Source organism: Gobio gobio, assembly GCF_949357685.1.
Source record: "Gobio gobio genome assembly, chromosome: 1".
In the NCBI taxonomy this organism is placed as follows: Eukaryota; Metazoa; Chordata; class Actinopteri; order Cypriniformes; family Gobionidae; genus Gobio; species Gobio gobio.
In genome coordinates, this window is record NC_137097.1 from 73,178,155 (window position 1) to 73,200,182 (window position 22,028).

The 22,028-nt window shown below is 39.6% G+C and overlaps 3 protein-coding genes across 5 annotated transcripts in view; 2 read left to right on the plus strand and 1 right to left on the minus strand.

Annotated features, from left to right (window-relative positions):
* The first annotated feature begins 1,406 nt into the window (after positions 1–1,406).
* LOC307125104 (E3 ubiquitin-protein ligase TRIM35-like) lies at positions 1,407–15,035 on the plus strand. Of its 3 annotated transcripts, XM_079814730.1 has the most exons (9): positions 1,407–1,814; positions 2,344–2,656; positions 2,782–2,877; positions 6,426–6,656; positions 8,928–8,950; positions 9,032–9,323; positions 10,403–10,512; positions 12,801–12,852; positions 13,230–15,035. In XM_079814730.1, the coding sequence occupies exons 1-7, from the start codon at positions 1,795–1,797 to the stop codon at positions 10,508–10,510; spliced, it is 1,083 nt and encodes a 360-aa protein (XP_079670856.1). In that variant the 5' UTR covers positions 1,407–1,794; the 3' UTR covers positions 10,511–10,512; positions 12,801–12,852; positions 13,230–15,035. The 3 variants fall into 3 exon arrangements, with proteins under 3 accessions (XP_079670856.1, XP_079670854.1, XP_079670855.1); XM_079814728.1 differs by lacking the exon at positions 1,407–1,814 and having other exon boundaries at positions 1,878–2,656; XM_079814729.1 differs by lacking the exons at positions 1,407–1,814; positions 12,801–12,852; positions 13,230–15,035 and having other exon boundaries at positions 1,878–2,656; positions 10,403–10,624.
* LOC307125338 (uncharacterized protein) overlaps positions 2,747–22,028 on the minus strand; it is a 500,360-nt gene continuing 481,078 nt past the window's right edge. Inside the window, exon 6 of the mRNA XM_079815154.1 lies at positions 2,747–5,090. The gene's annotated coding sequence lies outside the window, so the exon portion shown is untranslated. The remainder of the gene's footprint in view (positions 5,091–22,028) is intronic.
* The window catches only part of LOC307122960 (uncharacterized protein), a gene marked incomplete at both ends in the record, with an annotated part of 765,959 nt that continues 759,463 nt past the window's right edge, over positions 15,533–22,028 (plus strand). Inside the window, 5 exons of the mRNA XM_079811308.1 lie at positions 15,533–16,370; positions 17,086–17,340; positions 19,982–20,045; positions 20,124–20,298; positions 20,518–20,613. Of these exons, the coding sequence (XP_079667434.1) occupies positions 15,533–16,370; positions 17,086–17,340; positions 19,982–20,045; positions 20,124–20,298; positions 20,518–20,613 (1,428 nt within the window). The remainder of the gene's footprint in view (positions 16,371–17,085; positions 17,341–19,981; positions 20,046–20,123; positions 20,299–20,517; positions 20,614–22,028) is intronic.

Genomic DNA, 22,028 nt, shown 5'->3' on the forward strand with positions numbered 1-22,028 from the left:
TGCTTTTGTGTTATTTTGTTCAGATGCAAGTGGACGTTATATATTCTCATTCTATCATTAACTTCAAATGTGAGACTTAAGTGTATTCACACACTGTCTCTCTCTCTTTTTCCATCCTGTGTGTGTGTAATAATGTCAATCTCGATCAGCTGATGATAAAGCCTTTTATGTTGAGTGTATTTCAGAAACTGAATTCTTTCTTTGCTCTTCTGATGTGTGAGAGAGTTTGCTGTTCATATATTCATTGTTTAATTCTAGAGTGGATTTTAAAGGTGCTGTATGTACTGTTTTGGACTGTACTAAAGCATAAAAATACTAGAATATGTTTGCAGAGATTTAAGAAACATGCTAAGTTCTTGTTTTTTTTCCCCGTGAAAAACAAAGCTCTTTTACTTTGAAATGTGCTTTCCGTGTCAGAATGTCTCTTTTTGTTTTGGTGTGTGTGATCCCGCCTACTGTCAGTTTACCCAATAGTGTTGTGCCAGTTGGTGGAAAACAGTGTATTGCAAACAAACTGGGTCAGATATCGCAGATTCTACCTAACCTAAAAAGCCTCCATTTAAAACCTCAATGGCCAGAGGCATATTAAAACCAGAATAAATCAACTTGCAGTTTAGTACTCCTCGCCTTCATGTCCTCAATCTGGCGGAAAAATTAAAAAGAAGAGGGCAGGAGAGACAACTCTCCAATATTTTGAATTTGGACTGCAGTACCCAGTTCAACCACTAGCTGTCAATATTACCAAAGACTGTAGATATACAGTGCCTACAGTAAATCATCACACACCTTTGAAATAGTCGTTTTATTTGTTGTACAGCCTAAAATCAAAACCCATAAAAAAACTTTTTCCAACTTTATTTACAAATTTTGCCTTACAACATCAAACTAATGAAAGAAAAAAGGCTACTGTTCTGAATTTTATTTTATTTATTTTTTAAATTAAAAACTAGTATACCAGGATTGGAAATTCATCAGTCCCCTGTTTTAAAACATTGTAGAGCCACCTTTTGCTTTGGGAATTAATGGGAATAAACTAGAAAATTGCAGGTTAGCCTAAAACAGGGAACTTAAATGTAGTTGAATCTTGGTTAAAACGACCAGATGTAATGCAATTTCAGTTGAATTTCTACCCTGCACATCCCTCAATCACACGCACACATCATGTCTTGAATCCTGCATGCAAAATAATGTCAAAATGTCCATCTTGGCGAGTATTCACATAGTGAATTTCAAACAAATTACATACATTTATGTTTAAAACTTCCTTGTGCTGTGTGTAAGCAATTGTGCAACAAAATTATACCATTGTAAAAACATTGTAAATACACTGACTGAGCAAACATGTAAGTGGGATAAAAATCCACCATAAGTCTATAAGGGGAGAATTCCCCCCATTTTCCAGGCTCTGACTACCACAGGACTATTGAAGCATTTGATATCCCGAGGACTACATCCAGTCAAGTAAGTTTTGATGATATTACTTGATATATTTGATCTATGGTAATGAAGTTTAACTATCAAATAGAAGATGAATGACCTGCCCATCTTCTACTTTTTTGGACGCAGGTTTTCCTCAAGAATTTGGATGTACTTGGCCGCATCCATTTTTCCTTCAATCCTGACCAATCGCCCACCCCCGCTGAAGAGAAACACCCCCACAACATAATGCTGCCACCATGCTTCACATGGTGTGGTGTGTCTTGGGTGGGGTTTACTTTTTGCCAAACGTAGCGCTTGGAGTTCAGTCCATAAAGGTCAAGTGTGGTCTCATCAGACCATAGCACCGTTTGCCAGATGGCATCAGAGTCTTCCAGGTGTGTTTTTGCACAACACTTGGGTTGAAGCTCTTTATAGAAACATCTGGCAAGGGGAAGGGTTGATTGCTCTTTATTCTGGGAACAATATCATAAAAACATGTCATATGTATCCATATACTGAAGTCTTTTAAGATCAGATGTCTGATGACTGATAATCATTCATATTTTAAATCACCTTCCAGCATTAAATAAGGCAGACAAAGAGTTAAAAAACACCAGACAAGATCATAACGGTGCAGAAACTCCACCCTCTTACCAGGAGGTGACTGTCTTATTATTTCTCATTTCTGTCATACTGGTTAGTGTCTCGACAGAATCGTTAAAGAATCAGTGGAGGATGAAAAAAACACTTTCAAGAAGGATTTTTTGAGAAGTTTGTTTCTGAACAGATAACTTTTTGTAACATCATTCAGAGAGTTCAGATTGCTGGACCTCAAACAGAGAAAATGGCTTCACTGTCTGACGATGATTTCTCTTGTCCTGTGTGTCATGAAATCTTCAAGGATCCTGTTCTTCTGTCCTGTAGTCACAGTTTCTGTAAAGAGTGTCTTCAGCAGTTCTGGAGGACCAAGGAAACTCAGGAGTGTCCTGTCTGCAGGAGAGTGTCAAGACATGAACCTCCGTGTAATCTTGTGTTAAAAAACTTGTGCGAGTCGTTCCTGAAGGAGAGAAATGAGAGCCGTTCATCAGGATCTGAGGAGCTCTGCAGTTTACACAGTGAGAAACTCAAACTCTTCTGTCTGGAGGACAAACAGCCGGTGTGTTTAGTGTGCAGAGATTCACAACAACATGAAAATCACAAATTCAGACCCATCGGTGAAGTGGTTTCATCACATAAGGTAAGTAAATAAAAATAATTGTATATCATTAATATATGCTATATACAAATTTCTCTGCACCATTTTACTCATATATTACATAGAAAATATGACAGAAATCTCTTTAATTCACTCTTAAATTCCAGGAGGAGTCCAAAACAGCACTAAAGTCCTTACAAGAGAAACTCAAACGCAATGAAAACATTAAAGGAGAGTTTGAGAAAACAGTTCAACAAATCAAGGTGAGGATCGATTCTGTTGACATATTTGCACATTTGATTAGAACAGCTGAATTGTGTTTCTGACAGTTGCATGTTAATTGATTTGAATACACACTCACACACAGTCGCTTGTGTAAAATGATGAGCAAGCAGAAGCTGTAGCTGCTAACCTATCAGCTTCCACATTTTGATTGCCAACAAATTAGTATGGGTGACCACAGGAAACCTGATTAATATTCATAGAATATTCCAATAGTCTTTCAGCCATTAGATGAGAAATCTACATGTGTCGCTCAGCCCCATACTTGCTCTGATTGTTGTCTTTCATAGGCATACATGATAGGAAATGTGTTTCGGTGTTGTCTTCACTATAATGCACATACAATACAACACTAGCCTACATCCCACAATGGCAAGAGAAATTAATTATGAAATGTTTATTTGTGGTGGATGGTGAACACAAACCCTGTACTGAAGTTAAAGTAGAGAAACACTGATAAAATATTACTCTAGTAAAAGTGAGTAAGAACTCAGTTTGACATTATTTTGAATTATTAGGAGCACACTTGATCTGAGAATATCATATTACACCCGGATCTTGGCTCATTTGAGCAGGACAAGACCAAGTTTAATATTCTGGATCAGTCAAATGGACAAATGGACCATTTGATGTTATTTGTGAACCAGCTGATTGAAAAATTCAGCTCAAAAGATTTGCTTGCGAAACGGACATCACTATCGGGTCTCGGAGAAGATCTCGATTTCTTTCCCTTAAAATAACGAGGAACGGCAACTTTTTCTAAAATGAAGTGGAGGCGAAAAGGCTGATATATCTTTTTAATTTCCTTTCTCACACTATGGTGATTATGAATTAATCACATTTCATGAATCACTTAATTCATGATTCATCCCTCTACCTGAAGACCCTCCTGCTGTGGATAATTAACTGTTGGGGTAACAGTTTTAAGACCCAGGACCAATAGTGAAAAATGAAGATCAAGAGTCATGATTGCAATTAATTAAAGAGAAATATACCAAAGAATAGTTTGCAGTTTCATCAGCAGAAGCCAGCTTCAAGTCTCACAAAGAGTTCGTTGGCCGCGCTCCCTCTAACAGCCTACCTGCCTATCGTACATACAATTGTCTGAACAGTTATACAGTTTTCAAGGTCTAGCAACGTCATTACTGCCAGGTGGATGTTTCTGATTGGCTCAGAGAGAATGCACAGTCACAGTAAATTTCCACACATTGTCAGTTAATCAGATTCACGTGTCCATATATCACTTGTTGATGCTTGCAGGCGCCATCTTGCCCCGAACAACAAGTCCACCCGTCTTTTAGGTTGCCCGTAGTCCACATCCAATACTGATCTGTAACACAGAAGGCTGCGCACACACACAGATACCCAGTGCCTCCAAGGTCGGAGTTGGTGAGATCTGGTCCCAACCAGAGAAAGTTTTCCAAAACATACAGATAATATGTACTTTCTCTCAGTGAGAGGTACAGACAATAGTACAGGCCATATTCATTCAATTCTTAAGGGTTTCAGTAAAAGGAAATCTAAAATGAAATAAAATAAAAATGAAATGAAAGGCAAATCCATATTTCATCTCTGGATGCCGGGCTAAATGAGCAATCCCTGTTACTGCACTCCCATCAGGTTAGGGGTGTGTGATCCCTCCAAAATCCAAACACACGACAACATGTTCTGAAATCAAGTGTTTTGGCGAAACATTACACATCTCTAGGACAGACCAAATACAAACTTTAGAAAATATAAAGGCAGAAAAAATATCATAACTGGAGAGAATCATTAAAATCATTATAATAATATAGAAAGATACATATTGATTAAGGCTTTGATTATAAATTGAATTAAGATATATACAATTATATTGAAGCGGCGGTTGTGGGGTTGTTCGTGCGTTAGCCTAAAGACGAGTTTAATTTAGCCAAACAATCATTTCATAGTTATTAATGGCTAATGTTTTTTTTTTTCCATGCATTATAATAAAGGCTTTGTTAACTGCTCAGGTTTTCTAGTTCATATAGATTTGAATGACATACACCGTCCTACACCGATTACGAACACATTTCCTATCATGGTATGTCTATGATAGATGATCGAGCCAATCAGAGTAGGGATGGGGTGGAGCTCCGCCCCGTTCTGCAGGCTGCAGCCAGGTGAACTTGCATTAGATCGATCAGACACTGAGCTGTTGACAACATATTACCTGAGGGAAAACATGAACAAAAAGAGAAGTCCATCAATCCATTCTTAACATACCTTTACAGATGGCTTGTCCACCTTCAAAAAGAGAAATCTTCTTTGACTATTATAAGCTTATGTTGTTAAACAGATGAAAATATTTTACATTTTAGTTTAAATTTTAACTTTTTAATCTGAAACCTCATTATTGTTAGTCTTCACAGAAATATTCAACCAAATATCACCACCAAATACATCATGACCAAGTTGTATTTAATACTGTATGATAAAGATTCACTTTCATTAATTCATGGTTGCCATGTTTTAAAGGGGTCCTATAATGCCCCTTTTTACAAGATGTAAAATAAGTCTCTGGTGCCTCCAGAGTGTGTATGTGAAGTCTTAGCTCAAAATACCCCACAGATCATTTGTATAACACGTTAACATTGTCACTTTTTGAGGGTTAGCAAAAGTGCCCCATTTTTGTGTGTCCCTTTAAATGCAAATTAGGTGCTGCTCCCGCCCCCTTTCAAGAAGAGGGCGGAGCTTCAAGAGCTCATGTTAGCAGCTCCGATTTCCTCACGCAGACACACACTGAAAATATTAGAAACTGCTCAGCCTTTTATGTTCAAACCGAAGTCGGACAATGAAGGAGAGACTCAAGAAGAAGTGACACCATGTAGAATGAGACAGGACATTTCTGAAGGGTTAGTTGATGAATTTATGAGTTAACTATCTTCAAGTCATTGATTAGCATATTCTGTCATGATAATCTATAAATCGCTCATGTGGGAATTGTTGTAAGATGCGCCAGAGAATATCTGCTGCATGAAGACAGAACAGGTATAGTTTAGTTTGATTACGGTTGTAACTTATGTTGTCATCTTCTCAACATGGCCTCACCCCATTTGTTGTGTGTTCCCAAGGGTGGGGTTTATGTAAATTTCAGGGTTAGTGATGTCACTAACCCATGAATAAGCTTGTTGTAGTCCCTACCAGCCACTTTGTTGTAGTCCTTAACAATTGATTTCTGTAAAAGAAAATATCTCAATATTTGTATTGAACTTTGAGCGTCGTAACTTTGCAGATGTTGTGTATGCTCAAACAGCGACATCACACACTAACTAAAGTTAAAAAATGTCAAATCATAATCAACCAACCCTTTAAAATTTTGTCATAAAAATACTAATTTGACTGATGTTCCTTGAAAGTTCAGTACATGTGCTTTCAAATGATTATTATATCTTATAGAAAGTAATTTAAAAATGGCTTCATTTGTAAATAGAGGCTGAAGAGATTTAGATATTTGTGTCTCCAGAATAAGATTCAGACGATTGAAGTGAATGTGATGTGATTTCAGTCTCAAGCCGAGGACACAGAGCGGCAGATTAAACAAGAGTTTGAGAAGCTTCATCAGTTTCTCCGAGATGAAGAAGAAGCTACGATCACAGCACTGAGGGAGGAAGAGAAGCAGAAGAAGCAGATGATGAAGGAGAAGCTGGAGGAGATGGACAGACACATCTCAGCTCTTTCACACACTATCAAAGACATGGAGGAGATGATGACCGCCAATGACATCTGCTTTTTGAAGGTCTGATTTCACATCATTGATTGAGTTTTTTGATTATTGTAAAGTAGTGGTAGGTGAGAGTTTAGCAAGACAGCATAGGATGGTGGTGTGTAAGATGACTCTCTGGTGGTGAGGAAGATGAAAAGAGCAAAGGCAGAGCAGAAGACAAAGTGGTGGAAGCTGGAAAAGGAAGAGTGCTGTGATTTTCAGGGAGGAGTTGAGACAAGCTTTAGGTGGTCAGGAGGTGCTTCCAGATGACTGGACTACTACAGCCAAAGTGATCAGGGAGACTGATAGGAAGGTGCTAGGTATGTCATCTGGAAGGAGGAAAGAAGACAAGGAGACTTGGTGGTGGAATGAGGAAGTCCAGGAGAGTATCCAGAGGAAGAGGTTAGCTAGGAAGAAGAGGGACAGTGAGAGGACGGAGGATAGTGGACAGGAATATGGGGTGATGCAGCGTGAGGTTAAGATAGAGGTGGCAAAGGCCAAACAGAAAGCTTATGAGGACATGTATGCAAGGTTAGATAGTAAGGAATGTGAGAGGGATGTTAATCGGTTTGCGAGGCAGAGGGATAGAGATGGAAAGGATGTGCAGCAGGTTAGAGTGATTAAAGATAGAGATGGAAATGTGTTGACAGGTGACTGGAGGGTGAGGGAAAGATGGAAGGAGTACTTTGAGGAACTGATGAATGAGGAAAATGACAGGGAGAGAAGAGTTGTAGAGGCAAATATTGTTGAGCAGGAGGTTGAAAGGATTAGCAAGGGTGAAGTTAGGAGAGCTTTGAAGAGGATGAAGAGAGGAAAGGCAGTTGGTCCTGATGACATACCAGTGGAGGTATGGAAGTGTCTAGGAGAGATGGCAGTAGAGTTTTTAACTAGGTTGTGCAACGAGGTCTTAGAGAGTGAGAGGATGCCTGAGGAATGGAGGAGAAGTGTTTTGGTGCCGATTTTTAAGAACAAGGGAGATGTGCAGAGTTGTGGAAGCTACAGAGGTATTAAGCTGATGAGCCATACAATGAAGTTGTGGGAAAGAGTGGTGGAAGCAAGGCTAAGGGGAGAAGTGAACATTTGTGAGCAGCAGTATGGTTTCATGCCAAGAAAGAGCACCACAGATGCATTATTTGCTTTGAGAATTTTTATGGAGAAGTACAGAGAGGGTCAGAAAGAGCTGCATTGTGTCTTTGTAGATTTAGAGAAAGCATATGACAGGGTGCCAAGAGAGGAGCTGTGGTATTGTATGAGGAGGTCTGGAATGGTAGGGAAGTATGTTAGAGTGGTGCAGGATATGTATGAGAGCAGTAGGACAGTGGTAAGGTGTGCCTTAGGCGAGACAGAGGACTTCACGGTGAAGGTGGGACTGCATCAAGGATCGGCTCTGAGGCCCTTCTTGTTTGCGGTGGTGAATGACAGGCTGACAGATGAGGTCAGACAGGAATCTCCATGGACTATGATATTTGCGGATGGCATTGTGATCTGTAGTGAGAGCAGGGATCAGGTGGAGGAAAGTCTAGAGAGGTGGAGGTTTGCTCTGGAGAGAAGAGGAATGAAGGCTAGTCGCAGCAATACAGAATACATGTGTGTGAATGAGAGGGAACCAAGTGGAACAGTGAGGTTATAGGGAGAAGAGGTAAAGAAGGTGCAGGATTTTAAGTACTTAGGGTCAACAGTCCAGAGCAATGGGTAATGTGGAAAAGAGGTGAAGAAGCGTGTGCAGGCAGGTTGAAATGGGTGGAGAAAAGTGTCAGGTCTGTTGTGTGATAAAAGAGTACCAGCAAGAATGAAAGGAAAGGTGTACAGGACAGTAGTGAGACCAGCGATGTTGTATGGTTTGGAGACAGTTGCACTGAGGAAAAGACATGAGGAAGAGCTAGAGGTAGCAGAGCTGAAGATGTTGAGGTTCTCTTTGGGAGTGACGAGGATGGATAGGATCAGGAATGAGTACATCAGGACAGCACATGTGAGATGTATAGGAGACAAAATTAGAGAGGCCAGATTGAGATGGTTTGGACATGTTCAGAGGAGGGAGAGTGAACATATTGGTAAAAGGATGCTGAGGTTAGAGCTGCCAGGCAGGAGGTCGAGAGGAAGACCAAAGAGGAGGTTTATGGATGTAGTGAAGGAGGACATGAAGGTAGTCAGTCTGAGAGAAGAGGATGCAGGGTATGGGGCTAGATGGAGGCAGATGATTCGCTGTGGCGACCCCTGAAGGGAAAAGCCGAAAGGAAAAGAAGAAGAAGATTGATTGATTGATTGATTGAGTTATTGATGATCAATGGTGTGTTTGTTCTGCAGGAGTTTCCAGTCTCAATGGAAAGGTGAGTGATCTGCTGGTGTCTCTGGTCTCTCTGGTTCTGATCCAAAGCCACTGCAGTTCTGACTCCTGAATGTTCTTCCAGAGTCCAGATCTCACAGTCGGATCCACAGATGGCTTCTGGAGCTTTGATTCATGTGCCACGGTACTTGGCCAACCTGCCGTTCAGAGTCTGGAAGAAGATGCAGAACATCGTCCAAAACAGTGAGTCTGGAGAAGTTCTGTCTGTCCTTGACCCTCTGAATGATGAGCAGAAGCACTTTCAGCAGCTTCACGTCTCAGGGCCGGTACAACAGCCTGGTGGAGCTAGAGCTAACATCCGGACACAACCACCCCGACGTGGCCACCATGATCGACACCCTAGAGCTCGTATACAGGTGAGACAAGCCCTGCTTCACTGTGTGAGGATGAGGAGTGTGTGTGTGTGTGTGTGTTTGGTTGGGTTTTGGTTTTTTTGCAATAAATTAATGCAACTAATCTAATTTTTTCATCTCATCTAATGAATCTCAATTGATTGAGCTCTCAGATACAAGCATCACATGATCAGCTGGTTTTGCTCACCTTTACACTATAAAGGTGTAATATCCTTCAGGATCTAATATTCTTTACAATAACAGTTATTGTTATTGTATATGATCTAATAAGTTAAGGCATGTGCTAATCAGGAACTAACCTCATGTCATATGAATTCATATATGTTTGTACATGTTTGATAATTTATTAATTAGCATTTTAAATCATGACTCGTTGTAGTGAAGGTTAGTTCTTGATTATAGTTTATGCCTTAACGCAGGGGTCTCCAAACTCGGTCCTGGAGGGCCACTGTCCTGCAGAGTTTAGCTCCAACCCTTTTAAAACACCTGAACCAGCTAATCAGTGTCTCATTTGGGCCTAGTAAGAAACTGATTAGCTGGTTCAGGTGTGTTTATTTGGGGCTGGAACTAAACTATGCAGGACAGTGGCCCTCCAGGACCGAGTTTGGAGACCCCTGCCTTAACGCAACATGATATTATATTAGCATATTTTTATTCATATTAATGGTGATCATTTTGGATCAATTGAAAATGATCTTGGTTTTTGTGCATCAGGCCTGATCCAAAGCCTTAAAGACGAGCCACAGAAGCAGATTTCACTGTATTATATCATTGAGGTTTAGGTCCTGTGCTCATGGGCACACAAACAGCATGAGAGATTTCTGTGCTTGTGTCTGACGGCTGCTTTGTGAGGTTCATGTTTGTCTTTTTAGTAGCAGAATAGCAGATCTGTGTTGAATAAAGCAAACAGAACATACTGTGTGTGAGAATAATATGAAGGCAGTATATTAATTATTTATAATGCACATTACTCAGATAATCTCTGCTCTAAATACAGTGGCCCGTGTATGTATGTGTGTGTGTGTGTGTGTGTGTGTGTGTGGTGTATTGACACTCTATCAATTGTATTGTGTATTGTGCAGGGCCGCAGCAGCGCACAGAATCGCAGCGATGCAATCAGAGAGCTCAGAGTGGACAGAGATTTCAGAGATATCCAAGTGGACATTTTTACAGCACACTCTGACCTGTAATGGTACAGAATTTCAGCCACAAGCAATTTGTTTGTCATATAATATGCCTTTTAAACTTTCAAAATCACCTCATGCATGATTAAGGATAAATATACATGAGGAGCATTTCTTTGGCCCAGTGAGAGTTTGATGTGGGCGGGGCTTCCCAGGACAAGTCAAGTCAACTTTATTTATATAGCACTTTTTACAATGCAGATTGTTTCAAAGCAGCTTCACAGTGTTAAACAGGAAAATAATGCAACAGAATTTGTCCATACAGACGCTGTGGAGAAAATGTGATGTCATCAGCTCATGTCAATTATCATACAGTGGCAATGTGGCAGATTAGTAGTTTAGTTTATATAGTTAATTTAGTTTACTAATTAGATTCATTTGGATATTTAGTTGAAAATTTGAGTGGCCCCACTTTATATTAGGTGGCCTTAAGTACTATGTATAAAAAATAAGTACAATGTACTTACTGTGTTCAAATTGTATTGCAAAACACCTTTGCTGATATTGAGGTGGGATACAGGTAGGTTTAGGGACAGGTGTGGTGGTATGGGTAAGTTTAAGGGTAGGTTTAGGGACAGGTGTGGTGTGGGTAAGTTTAAGGGTAGGTTTAGGGACAGGTGTGGTGGTATGGGTAAGTTTAAGGGTAGGGTTAGGGACAGGTGTGGTGGTATGGGTAAGTTTAAGGGTAGGTTTAGGGACAGGTGTGGTGTGGGTAAGTTTAAGGGTAGGTTTAGGGACAGGTGTGGTGGTATGGGTAAGTTTAAGGGTAGGGTTAGGGACAGGTGTGGTGGTATGGGTAAGTTTAAGGGTAGGGTTAGGGACAGGTGTGGTGGTATGGGTAAGTTTAAGGGTAGGGTTAGGGACAGGTGTGGTGGTATGGGTAAGTTTAAGGGTAGGGTTAGGGACAGGTGTGGTGGTGTGGGTAAGTTTAAGGGTAGGATTAGGTGTAAGGGAAGTGTCAACTGTGTAATTACAAATGTAACTACAGAAATTAATTACAGACGTAATTACATGCAGGTATTTTTTAAAATGTAAGTACAATGTAAAAACGTGTATGTACACAATAAGTGCATTGTATCAAATGATTAATTAAAATGTTAGTACATAGTAGTTAGGCCACCTAATATAAAGTGGGTCCATTTGAGTCCCACACTGAGCAAGCCAAGCCAAAGGCGACAGTGGCAAGGAAACCAAAACCCCATCAGGTGACCTAATGGAGAAAAATAAACCTTGGGAGAAACCAGGCTCAGTCGGGATGCCAGTTCTCCTCTGGCCAATTAACAAACCCACGCATGATTATTATTATTTTGGTGACTTTACAGGTCGGAAGTCATATTAGATCGGAATATTCAAAAGATCGGAGTCATCACGCCGGAGACAGGTTTATTGAGGATGACGTGGCGATTAAACAATTATTAAATAGGAATATTCGAACTATCTGAGTCATCACGCCGGAGACGGGTTTATTGAGGATGCCGTGGCGATTAAACAATTATTAAATAGGAATATTCGAAATATCGGACTCATCACGCCGGAGACGGGTTTATTTAGGATGCCGTGTCGATGAGGCAATTTCCGGGGGAGTCTAATTGACACGGTCTCTGCAGACACTTCAGGGTCATGCTTTGGTCATGTCTGGGCGCAGGTCCACCATCTGATCTGGATACGGCCCGGATCCGGCTGACTGCAGTAAACCTCGGGATAAAACAGAGAGACTAACATTAGCGTAGATGCCGTTCTTCTGATGATGTAACGAGTACATCAGGTGTTATGGGAAGTGTTCCCGGTTCCGGCTGACCTAGTTAATGCAGCCTAACAATCATTTAATTGAAAAAGTGTTTTATGTGTATACCATAGTAAAGAGATGTGTTTTTAGTCTAGATATTTATTTATTTATTTTTTCGTCTTAAGACAACACCTTAAGCCACTGACAAAATGTAAGGTTGCTGCTGGTTATAAATAGTTTTTGCTCGCTAACGTTTTATAATATTATTTCTTTAGGCCTGCACTACTTTATCACTGTACTGTAAATGAGCACATATAGAATTCTGTTTTTATCTTTATAAAGCTAATTACCATGACTACAGACTGACCAAATCCCTTAAAGAAATTAGAAAGATTTTATTTTTCAATTATTTTTCTGTTTGAGGATGTCAATGTTGGTTTAGTCAGTTTTAGTTCACTTTTGGGGACATATTTGTCCCTAAACTTGAGTCACACACACGCACGCTTTTTCATTTCTTCAGTTTTATTTCAGTTGTAATTTTTCCATCGTATTGTTTTTTTTTCTCTCTAGAGAATGAAAGCATGACACCTCACTGAACAAGACGAGTGACAATTCCTGTCAGGTAATCAATACACAATCTCAGCTCATATTGTGAAAGATGTTAAATCACTGTCTTTTTCTCATAAGTAAAAATTAATCAATGCTCTCAACCCATTTATCCATAATGTGATGTATTTCCAAGTAAAACAAAGAAAAAAGGAGCAAGTTATTACATTTTGATGAAAGGTTATGAATTTCTTTAGAATAACGTCACTGATCGATCACAATCAGACTAGGAAGATGAATTAAGACAGTAAATAGGATATTTTTATTTCATTTTGACCCAAAGGTCTGACTGTTACATCTTCAGATGCTGGTCCATTGTTTCCTCTCACACTTTCAGCTCACACTCATTTGTTGTTTTGTGTGTCTCTCTCTTTGTTTTGTTCTTATATTCAGAGTCTGAGCAGCTGACGTCTGAAAGATGGATGAGATTTGACTTCCAGTGATGTGGATCTGTTAAAATCTGTCCACACCAAACCGCTCCGCTCTCAACCAACCAGAACCTTCATATACAACTTAAAAACCTACACATTTTTACATTTTTCTTTTCAACACCATGTCAGATTTTACTTTGGGGTAGATGGTGTAGTTGAAGTCTGTGGTGTCTTCTGTCTTAGGATACACTCTTTGAGTATTTCACTTCTGGATCCATTTGCAAAGAAGTCTAACTCTATACAGGCTGTGGTGCGTCTTTGCTTTAGTATGATGAGTAATTATGAATTAGAAACTGCAAAAGACCAAAACAATCAGACTTCTAATGCAGACCAAACTGCATGCATAATCAAATCAATCAGCTTATTTAATAACTCTTTAATAACTCTCTCAACATTGATCATGTCCTGTGCTGTATTGCCGTACCGTAAGGACCATCCAATGTGCAATTTTAGAATTAGTTTTTTAGTTTAGAATTAGAATTTTAGATAGTTCCCATCCAGCGTGTTTTTATGCAATATCCCAAAATATGCATACAAATATGTGGATGGAAACAACTACAGAAATAGTGTTTTATTATTTCAATAGTAAGTGCACTGAATGACCCTATGAATATGGAGGCACTGCGCAGCAAAATCCCCAGTGTTAAATTAACTTTCCTCAGAGTTTGACTCCACACTCAAGAGTATTAAAAGTAACTCTGGAGCAGTGTTAAAGTTATGAGATAATTAAGAGATTAAGTGATGATTGAGCATTAGTGAAGACACCTGGATGATGACAAGCAGAATCTCTGAAGGAAAGAGTCCCCGTCAAGTCACCATTATGGTGATTAGTGTTTGCTGATCAGTGTTAGGAGTACAGAATCAAGAAGTTGCTATCTAAAGTATAAATCAAGTTTTTTTTTTCATATTGATTCATTTTCAAATTATTTCTAATTTAGAGAATATTATGTAAAATAAATCTAAATTTAATTGCAACATTTGTTATGCGAGTGTTTTTTAAGATCTCAGTTAAATAGTGTGACATGGCCTGTGCTCTCGGCATCGGCCGTAAAAAAAACACAAAAAAAACCTATATCGGTGGACCGATGAGGAATTGTTTCTGATGCAGCGCGACATGCGCTCACGTCCGGTGTATAGAGGGTGTAAATGTGTAAATAATAGATGTGTAAAACCTTAACACAAATGGGAGCCTATACATCGATACCCAAGCCACTCTTGAAAGAAGTCAAAGAGTATGTGCAGGATTTGCTGGCTAAGGGTTGGATAGTGAAATCCAAATCACCCTACGCTGCACCAGTAGTGTGTGTTAGAAAGGAAAGACTGGGAAAACTTGAGGAAAATTACTCAAAAATATTTTAAATTGAACAAAGACATTTGCTTTACTGTTGTCAAGCCCAATCCTCATCTTCCTCATCAGAAGGGCCATTTAGAATTCCTAAAGACAAAGAGATCACACCTTTACAGCTTGGTCTGATTGGTCAATTTGAATGTCTCACGTTTGGGTTTGGTCACATGCTCGGGGAAAAGGATATAAGAACATTGTAACTATTGCTCTTGGTCTTCTATTCTCTGGCTTTCTCTGCCTAGGGCCTTCTCTTTGTCTCTCTCTCTCTCTCTCTCTCTCTCTCTCTCTCTCTCTCTCAGGTAACATTCTATTCATGATGTGTATGATTAATGGTATAAGTTTATTATCTCACACATCCATTTTTGAAACAATTTTAAGCGTAACCATAACCAGATATTGTTATTAAATCTTAAATTTTTTATCTATTCTGACTTACTATGTAATTATTAACTATCTCTAGTAGATTATGAACGGATATAATTTCAACAAAGGGTTAAACAGAATGATTAAATGTGTAATTATTGAATATAAGTGAACAAACAACCAATTGGCATTCTAACCTAAATTCGGGATTATGATAAATGGAGTCAGATAAAAGATAGAGTAGAATTAAATCCCTTCTACCCAGCTGAAAAGACCGAACGCGCAGTGACCTTCGAACCGCGATTGTTACCTTCATTGGAACGAATTCAGCGGCCTTACAGAAAAAAGGATGGTGCACTACGATTGTGTATCGATTACCGACAGCTTAATAAGAAAACTGTGGCTGATCGCTATCCTTTGCCATGAATTCCTACCACCAGGGGTGCATGGCTGAAGGGTCAAGACACTTGACTGCGTTCGTGACGCCTTGGGGATTATTTGAATGGGTACGGCTACCATTTTGACTGTCCAATGCTCCAGCCGCAACCAGGCGAAGCATGGAAGAGATGTTAAACTCCATCCGTGATGAGTGTTGCCTACCTTACCTGGATGATGTACTATGTTTTGCCAAATCTTTTGAAGAGCATGTAGAGAAATTGCGAGTTGTGTTTCGAACTCTACGACAGCATGGAGTAAAGCTGCATCCAGCTAAGTGTGAGTTGCTTAAACAACAGGTCCGGTATCTGGGTCGTCTTGTGTCTGAAGATGGAGTAAGAGTAGATCCAAAAGATCTGGAAGCTGTGAGAGTACTTTGTGACAAAACACCACAAAACGTTGGAGAAGTTCGCCGTCTTGTAGGATTCCTGAGCTACTATCGAAGCTACATTCAAGATTTTGCTAGGTTGGCAAAACCAATGTATGAGTTGCTTCAGGGTAGTGCATCAGAAAGTCCATCACAAGTGGGTCGGAAAAAGGAAAGGAAGAGAGGTCCACAGTTACCATCTCGACATCCGGTAATGTGGGAAGACAAGTACCAGCAAAGCTTAGACACGCTAATTGACATGCTTACAAATCCACCTATCCTTGCGTATCCTGATTTTGATGCCCCATTTGTACTACATACAGATGCGTCTGAACAAGGATTGGGAGCAGTACTGTATCAGAGACAAGAAGTAAAGTTAAGCGTTATCGCATACAGATCAAGAACCTTGTCACCTGCTGAAAAGAACTACAGACTTCATTCAGGCAAGCTGGAGTCTCTTGCATTGAAGTGGGCTGTGTGTGAGAAGTTCAGTGACAATCTGTATTATGCCCTGAGTTTCACCATTTATATCGACAATAACCCACTTATGAGTGATGAGTTCTGCGAAGTTGAATGCAGCTGGTTATCATTTGGTAGGAGAACTTGCAGATTTCAGATTTCAGATTAAATATCGTCCTGGCAATTGTAACAATGACGCAGACCTGTTGTCACGTTGTCCTTTATACATGGACCAGTACATTAATTAGTACACAGAGAATTTGCCACAAGAGGTTATTCAAGCAACCTGGGAAGGAAACATGATGTCTAAACAAGGAGATGACACTTGAGTCGCAGCTTTGAATTTGAAGGCACCAGATACAGACGTGATCCATAACCAACCCTCACTGACCATCAGTCCTGATGAATTGAGTAGAGCTCAACGGGAGGATCCGGTGATTGGACCAGTCATGAGACTGAAGGAAGCCGGTAAAACAGTGACACCTGACGTTCGATACACATCAGCCAGAGATACAAAGAAGTTGTTGAGAGAATGGCACAAGTCAGTACTTGAAAATAACATCTTGTACAGGAGAACAACTCAAAAAAGTCAACTGGTATTACCCGTAAAGTATCAGCAAATGGTTCTTCAGCAGCTACATAACCACATGAGTCATGTTGGAACAGAGAAGGTGTTACAGCTAGCCAGAGAGAGATTCTATTGGCCAGGAATGAAAAGGAGTGTGGAAGAGTATGTAACTCGCCAGTGCATAACACAGAAACAACCAGTAACGCATATGCGTGCACCAATGGGAGGAATCACGTCAAATGCGCCCCTTGAATTAGTGTGTATTGATTATCTGAATCTAGAGACCAGTCGTGGAGGGTATGACTATATCTTGATGGTGATTGACCATTTCACCAGATTTTCTCAAGCGTATCCGACCAGGAACAAATCTGGGAAGACTGTAGAAGAGAAGATATTCAATGATTTCATACCTCGCTTTGGGTTTCCGGCAAAGTTGAATCACGATCAAAGGCGTGAATTTGAGAATTCCTTTTTCCGCACATTGCAGAAGCTATCTGGAGTTGGTCACTCAAGTACTACGCCATACCATCCTCAAGGTAATCCTGTAGAGAGATTGAATAGAACCGTGCTCCAGATGTTGCGAACGTTAACAGATAAAGATAAACAGAGTTGGAAAGAGCATTTGCAGAAAGCAATCCATGCTTACAACTGTACGAAACATGAATCTACGGGGTACTCACCGTTTTACCTCATGTATGGTGGACACCCATGACTTCCCGTTGACTTGTTGTTTGGATTGGTACCGGAGGATGGATTCACCACACCACATGGGTATGCTGAACGCTGGGCGGATTGAATGACTGAAGCTTATAGGATTGCAGTACTAAGCAGTAAGCAAATGAGTCTTTGAAACAAAGAATACTCTGACCAGAAAGCTAGTTGTGTTATCCTCAAGCCTGGAGATCGCGTCCTGGTAAGAAATTTTAATCAAAGAGGAGGACCAGGAAAGTTGCGTTTGTATTGGGAACCTATCATCTATGTTGTAAAGGAGAAAGTAGGAGATCACTTTGTGTACAAGGTGCATCCTGAGAACAAGATGAGAACACTGCATCGAAATCATCTTCTGCTTGTAAACATCTTACCAACACTGGAAAGCTTAGATCCAAAGAGACAGGAAACACCTAGAAAAGAAAGTGTTGAGACAAGAGGACAGAAGAACAGAAGAATGACACAAAGAGAAGCGGTAGAAGAAGCATAAACTAGTTCTGAGGAGGATGAAGTTTATTACTGGAGGAGAGTCAGTAATCCAATATACTCCAGACTTGAAAGAAACGAGTTGAATCAAGGAGGATTGAATTGACCTTGTACAGAGAGAGCTGATTCCCCAGTGACTTGCACACAAGAGATGGTAGATCAATTGCCAACAGAACCAGAGTACGTACCTGCTGATTCTTACCTGCCGATCGATGTATACTTACCTGTTCAATATCCTGAACTGGAACAAGACATGGAACCAGAATGTAAAAGTCTTCATGAGGAACAGGTTACTGAGGGGGTAGAAGTACAACAACAAGAAACAGTCAGAAGGTCATGCTGGGAAAGAAGACCTGCTCAAAGACGGACTTACCCATGCCTTGGGCAACCTACATTTCAAACATTGCCTACACTACACACAGTAACAGTAAACTCACCTCAGTCGCTACCACCCAACTTCACCTACCTGGTTAGGCCATAACAGTAAGGCATACCAAGTAAGGCCAATCACGTTTACGGTTCCAACTTATTAAGTGATGTCTAGAGACATATAAAAAAAAGATTCACCTTCTGTGGTGGGGAGAGTGTGACACCCCAATTGATGGTTCTTCACAGATATTTAATATATATACCCTGTATGTGAATACATTGAAGGAATTGATGGTACTTCCAGACCGCTAGATGGCGCTTTGTGATTGGGGTGTGTCGCTATAAGTCAGCTGTGTTTCATGCCATAACACAGCAAGACCGTAGCTGATCACGCACATCTTTGTCTGTCTTTCTTTTGTCATTCTACAGACAGCTTCAGGTTGCTGAACAATTAACTGCTAGCTGATGCAGAGGTCCTGTACCCGCTACACTAAGTTGGAATGGGTGGGGGAAAGCATAATTTTACAGCAGTCACAGGGAATATGTTTATTACATTCAACATTTATTTTTTTGTGTTGCTCAATAAAAATCAATTCAAGTTCTATTTGCAATTAAATCAAAGTCTGTCCTTTTACAAACCTAGACTGTAATAGATTTGCACACCTAGATTGGGGAATATTTGCTCATTCTTCCTTGCAGAATCAAGCCATCCAAGGACATTCACCTTCCTATCTTAAGCCATTGCGTTGTTCTTTTGGTGGTATGTTTAGGATCATTGTCGTGTTGGAAGATGAATGACCTGCCCATCTTCCACTTTCTTAGACGCAGGTTTTCCTCAAGAATTTGGATGTACTTGGCCGCATCCATTCCCCCTTCAATCCTGACCAATCGCCCACCCCCCGCTGAAGAGAAACACCCCCACAACATAATGCTGCCACCATGCTTCACATGGTGTGGTGTGTCTTGGGTGGGGTTTACTTTTCGCCAAACGTAGCGCTTGGAGTTCAGTCCAAAAAGGTCAAGTGTGGTCTCATCAGACCATAGCACCGTTTGCCAGATGGCATCAGAGTCTTCCAGGTGTGTTTTTGCACAAAACTTGGGTTGAAGCTCTTTATATAAACATCTGGCAAGGTGAAGGGTTGATTGCTCTTTATCTGGGAACAAAAATAGAGATTTTCAAATATCATTATAAAAAACATGTCTTATGTATCCATATACTGAAGTCTTTTAAGATCAGATGTCTGATGACTGATAATCATTCATATTTTAAATCACCTTCCAGCATTAAATAAGGCAGACAAAGAGTTAAAAAGCACCAGACAAGATCATAAAGGTAAAAAAAACTCCACCCTCTTACAACACTTACTAGTAAGTGACTTAGTGTCTCGACAGAATCGTAAAATAATCAGTGGAGGACAAAGAAAAACACTTTCAAGAAGGATTTTTTGAGAAGTTTGTTTCTGAACAGATACGTTTTTGTAACATCATTCAGAGAGTGAAAGTAAAGCTCAGATTGCTGGAGCTCAAACAGAGAAAATGGCTTCACTGTCTGACGATGATATTTCTTGTCCTGTGTGTCATGAAATCTTCAAGGATCCTGTTCTTGTCCTGTAGTCACAGTTTCTGTAAAGAGTGTCTTCAACAGTTCTGGAGGACCAAGGAAACTCAGGAGTGTCCTGTCTGCAGGAGAAGATCCTCTAAAACGAATCCTCCACATAATCTTGTGTTAAGAAACTTGTGTGAGTCGTTCCTGAAGGAGAGAAATAAGAGCCGTTCATCAGGATCTGAGGAGCTCTGCAGTTTACACAGTGAGAAACTCAAACTCAAACTGTCTGGAGGACAAACAGCCGGTGTGTGTAGTGTGTATTAACTCACAGAAACACGACAATCATAAATTCAGACCCATCGGTGAAGTGGTTTCATCATATAAGGTAAGACAGATTTATATATATATATATATATATATATATATATATATATATATATATATATATATATATATATATATATATATATATATATATATATATATATATATATGAAAATTGTATATCATTAATATGTACTATACAAATTTATCTGCACCATTTTACTCATATATTACATACAAAATATGACAGAAATCTCTTTAATTCACTTTTAAATTCCAGGAGGAGTCCAAAACAGCACTAAAGTCCTTACAAGAGAAACTTAAACACAGCGAAAACATTAAAGGAGAGTTTGAGAAAACAGTTCAACAAATCAAGGTGAGGATCTTTGACATATTTGCACACTCACACAGTCGCTTGTGTAAAATGATGACCAAGCAGAAGCCTCTGTTAGCTATAGATGCTAACCTATCAGCTTCCACATTTTGATTGCCAAGTTTGGGTGACCACAGGAAACCTGATTAATATTCATGAACCCAATAGTCTTTCAGCTATTAGATGAGAAATCTACACGTGTTGCTCCGCCCCATACTTACTCTGATTGTTGTCTTTCATAGGCATACATGATAGGAAATGTGTTTCGGTGTTGTCTTCACTATAATGCACATACAATACAACACTAGCCTTCATCCCACAATGGTCACACAAACCCATCATTTCAACAACAAATGAAAGTTTTATCAGAAAACTATCAGAAGGAGACCACTGTAAACTAGCGAGATCACAAAACGAACACGATAAAAGCGTCCGTTTTGGTAATTTAGCCTACTTAAATATTAAAAACCAGAGCATCAATATTTTACCACAGTTTTACAATAATAAGTGATACATTGATCATAATGAATGAATTTGTATCAAGATTGCACATTAGTCCCACACACTCTCAAAAAAAGAAGACAAAATTGTACCTTTTAAGGTACAAGTGGCCGTCACTGGGGTGGTACCCTTAAGGGTACATTTTTGTACCTCTAAGTCAGGGGTAGGCAAGTTCAGTCCTAGAGAGCTGATGTCCTGCAGAGTTTAGCTCCAACCCTACTAAGCCACCACAGTATAAAACTCATGGCTCCCAGCATGCATTGCAGCATTAAGTATGTCACCATTGTTGAGATTCGTATGCTGATTCTTGCTATCTGTATGCATCTAAACTTTTTTCTCCCTAGAATGTATTTAAAAATCAGAATTCAAAATGTCTGATCTGTGGCAAGAAAGTATTGTTGGTGAATATTATTTATTAACATTTAGTCAAACATTTTTCTTCATAACAATTTTTGTTTATGGTTTCTTTGGATTTTAACAGATTGTGTTTTGTTAACACTGTAACAAAAACCACAAACTCGCATCAAAAAGTGTCAAACTGCCCAACTAAATGAAACACCGATCACCATAATGGTGATTAAAAAAAAAATTAATTACAATTTTTTTTTAGTCATTTTTGACATTTTCAATAAAACATCTAAACCTCTGTTTAAAACCTAATTAAAACCTAAACCTAATTCTCAATAAGATCTTCTATAGATGTCTTTCAGGGTTGGAGCCAAACTCTGCAGGACAGCGACTCTCTAGGACCGAACTTGCCTACCCCTGCTCTAAGTAGAGGAAAACAATGGTATAATTGTACCCTAAAGACCAATTGTGTACCTTTTAAAGATACAGTTATATGTTTTGTTCTCCAAGGAACACAATTGTACCTTTTTTTCTGAGAGTGCAGAAAAGTGGTATTTACTAGGGGTGTG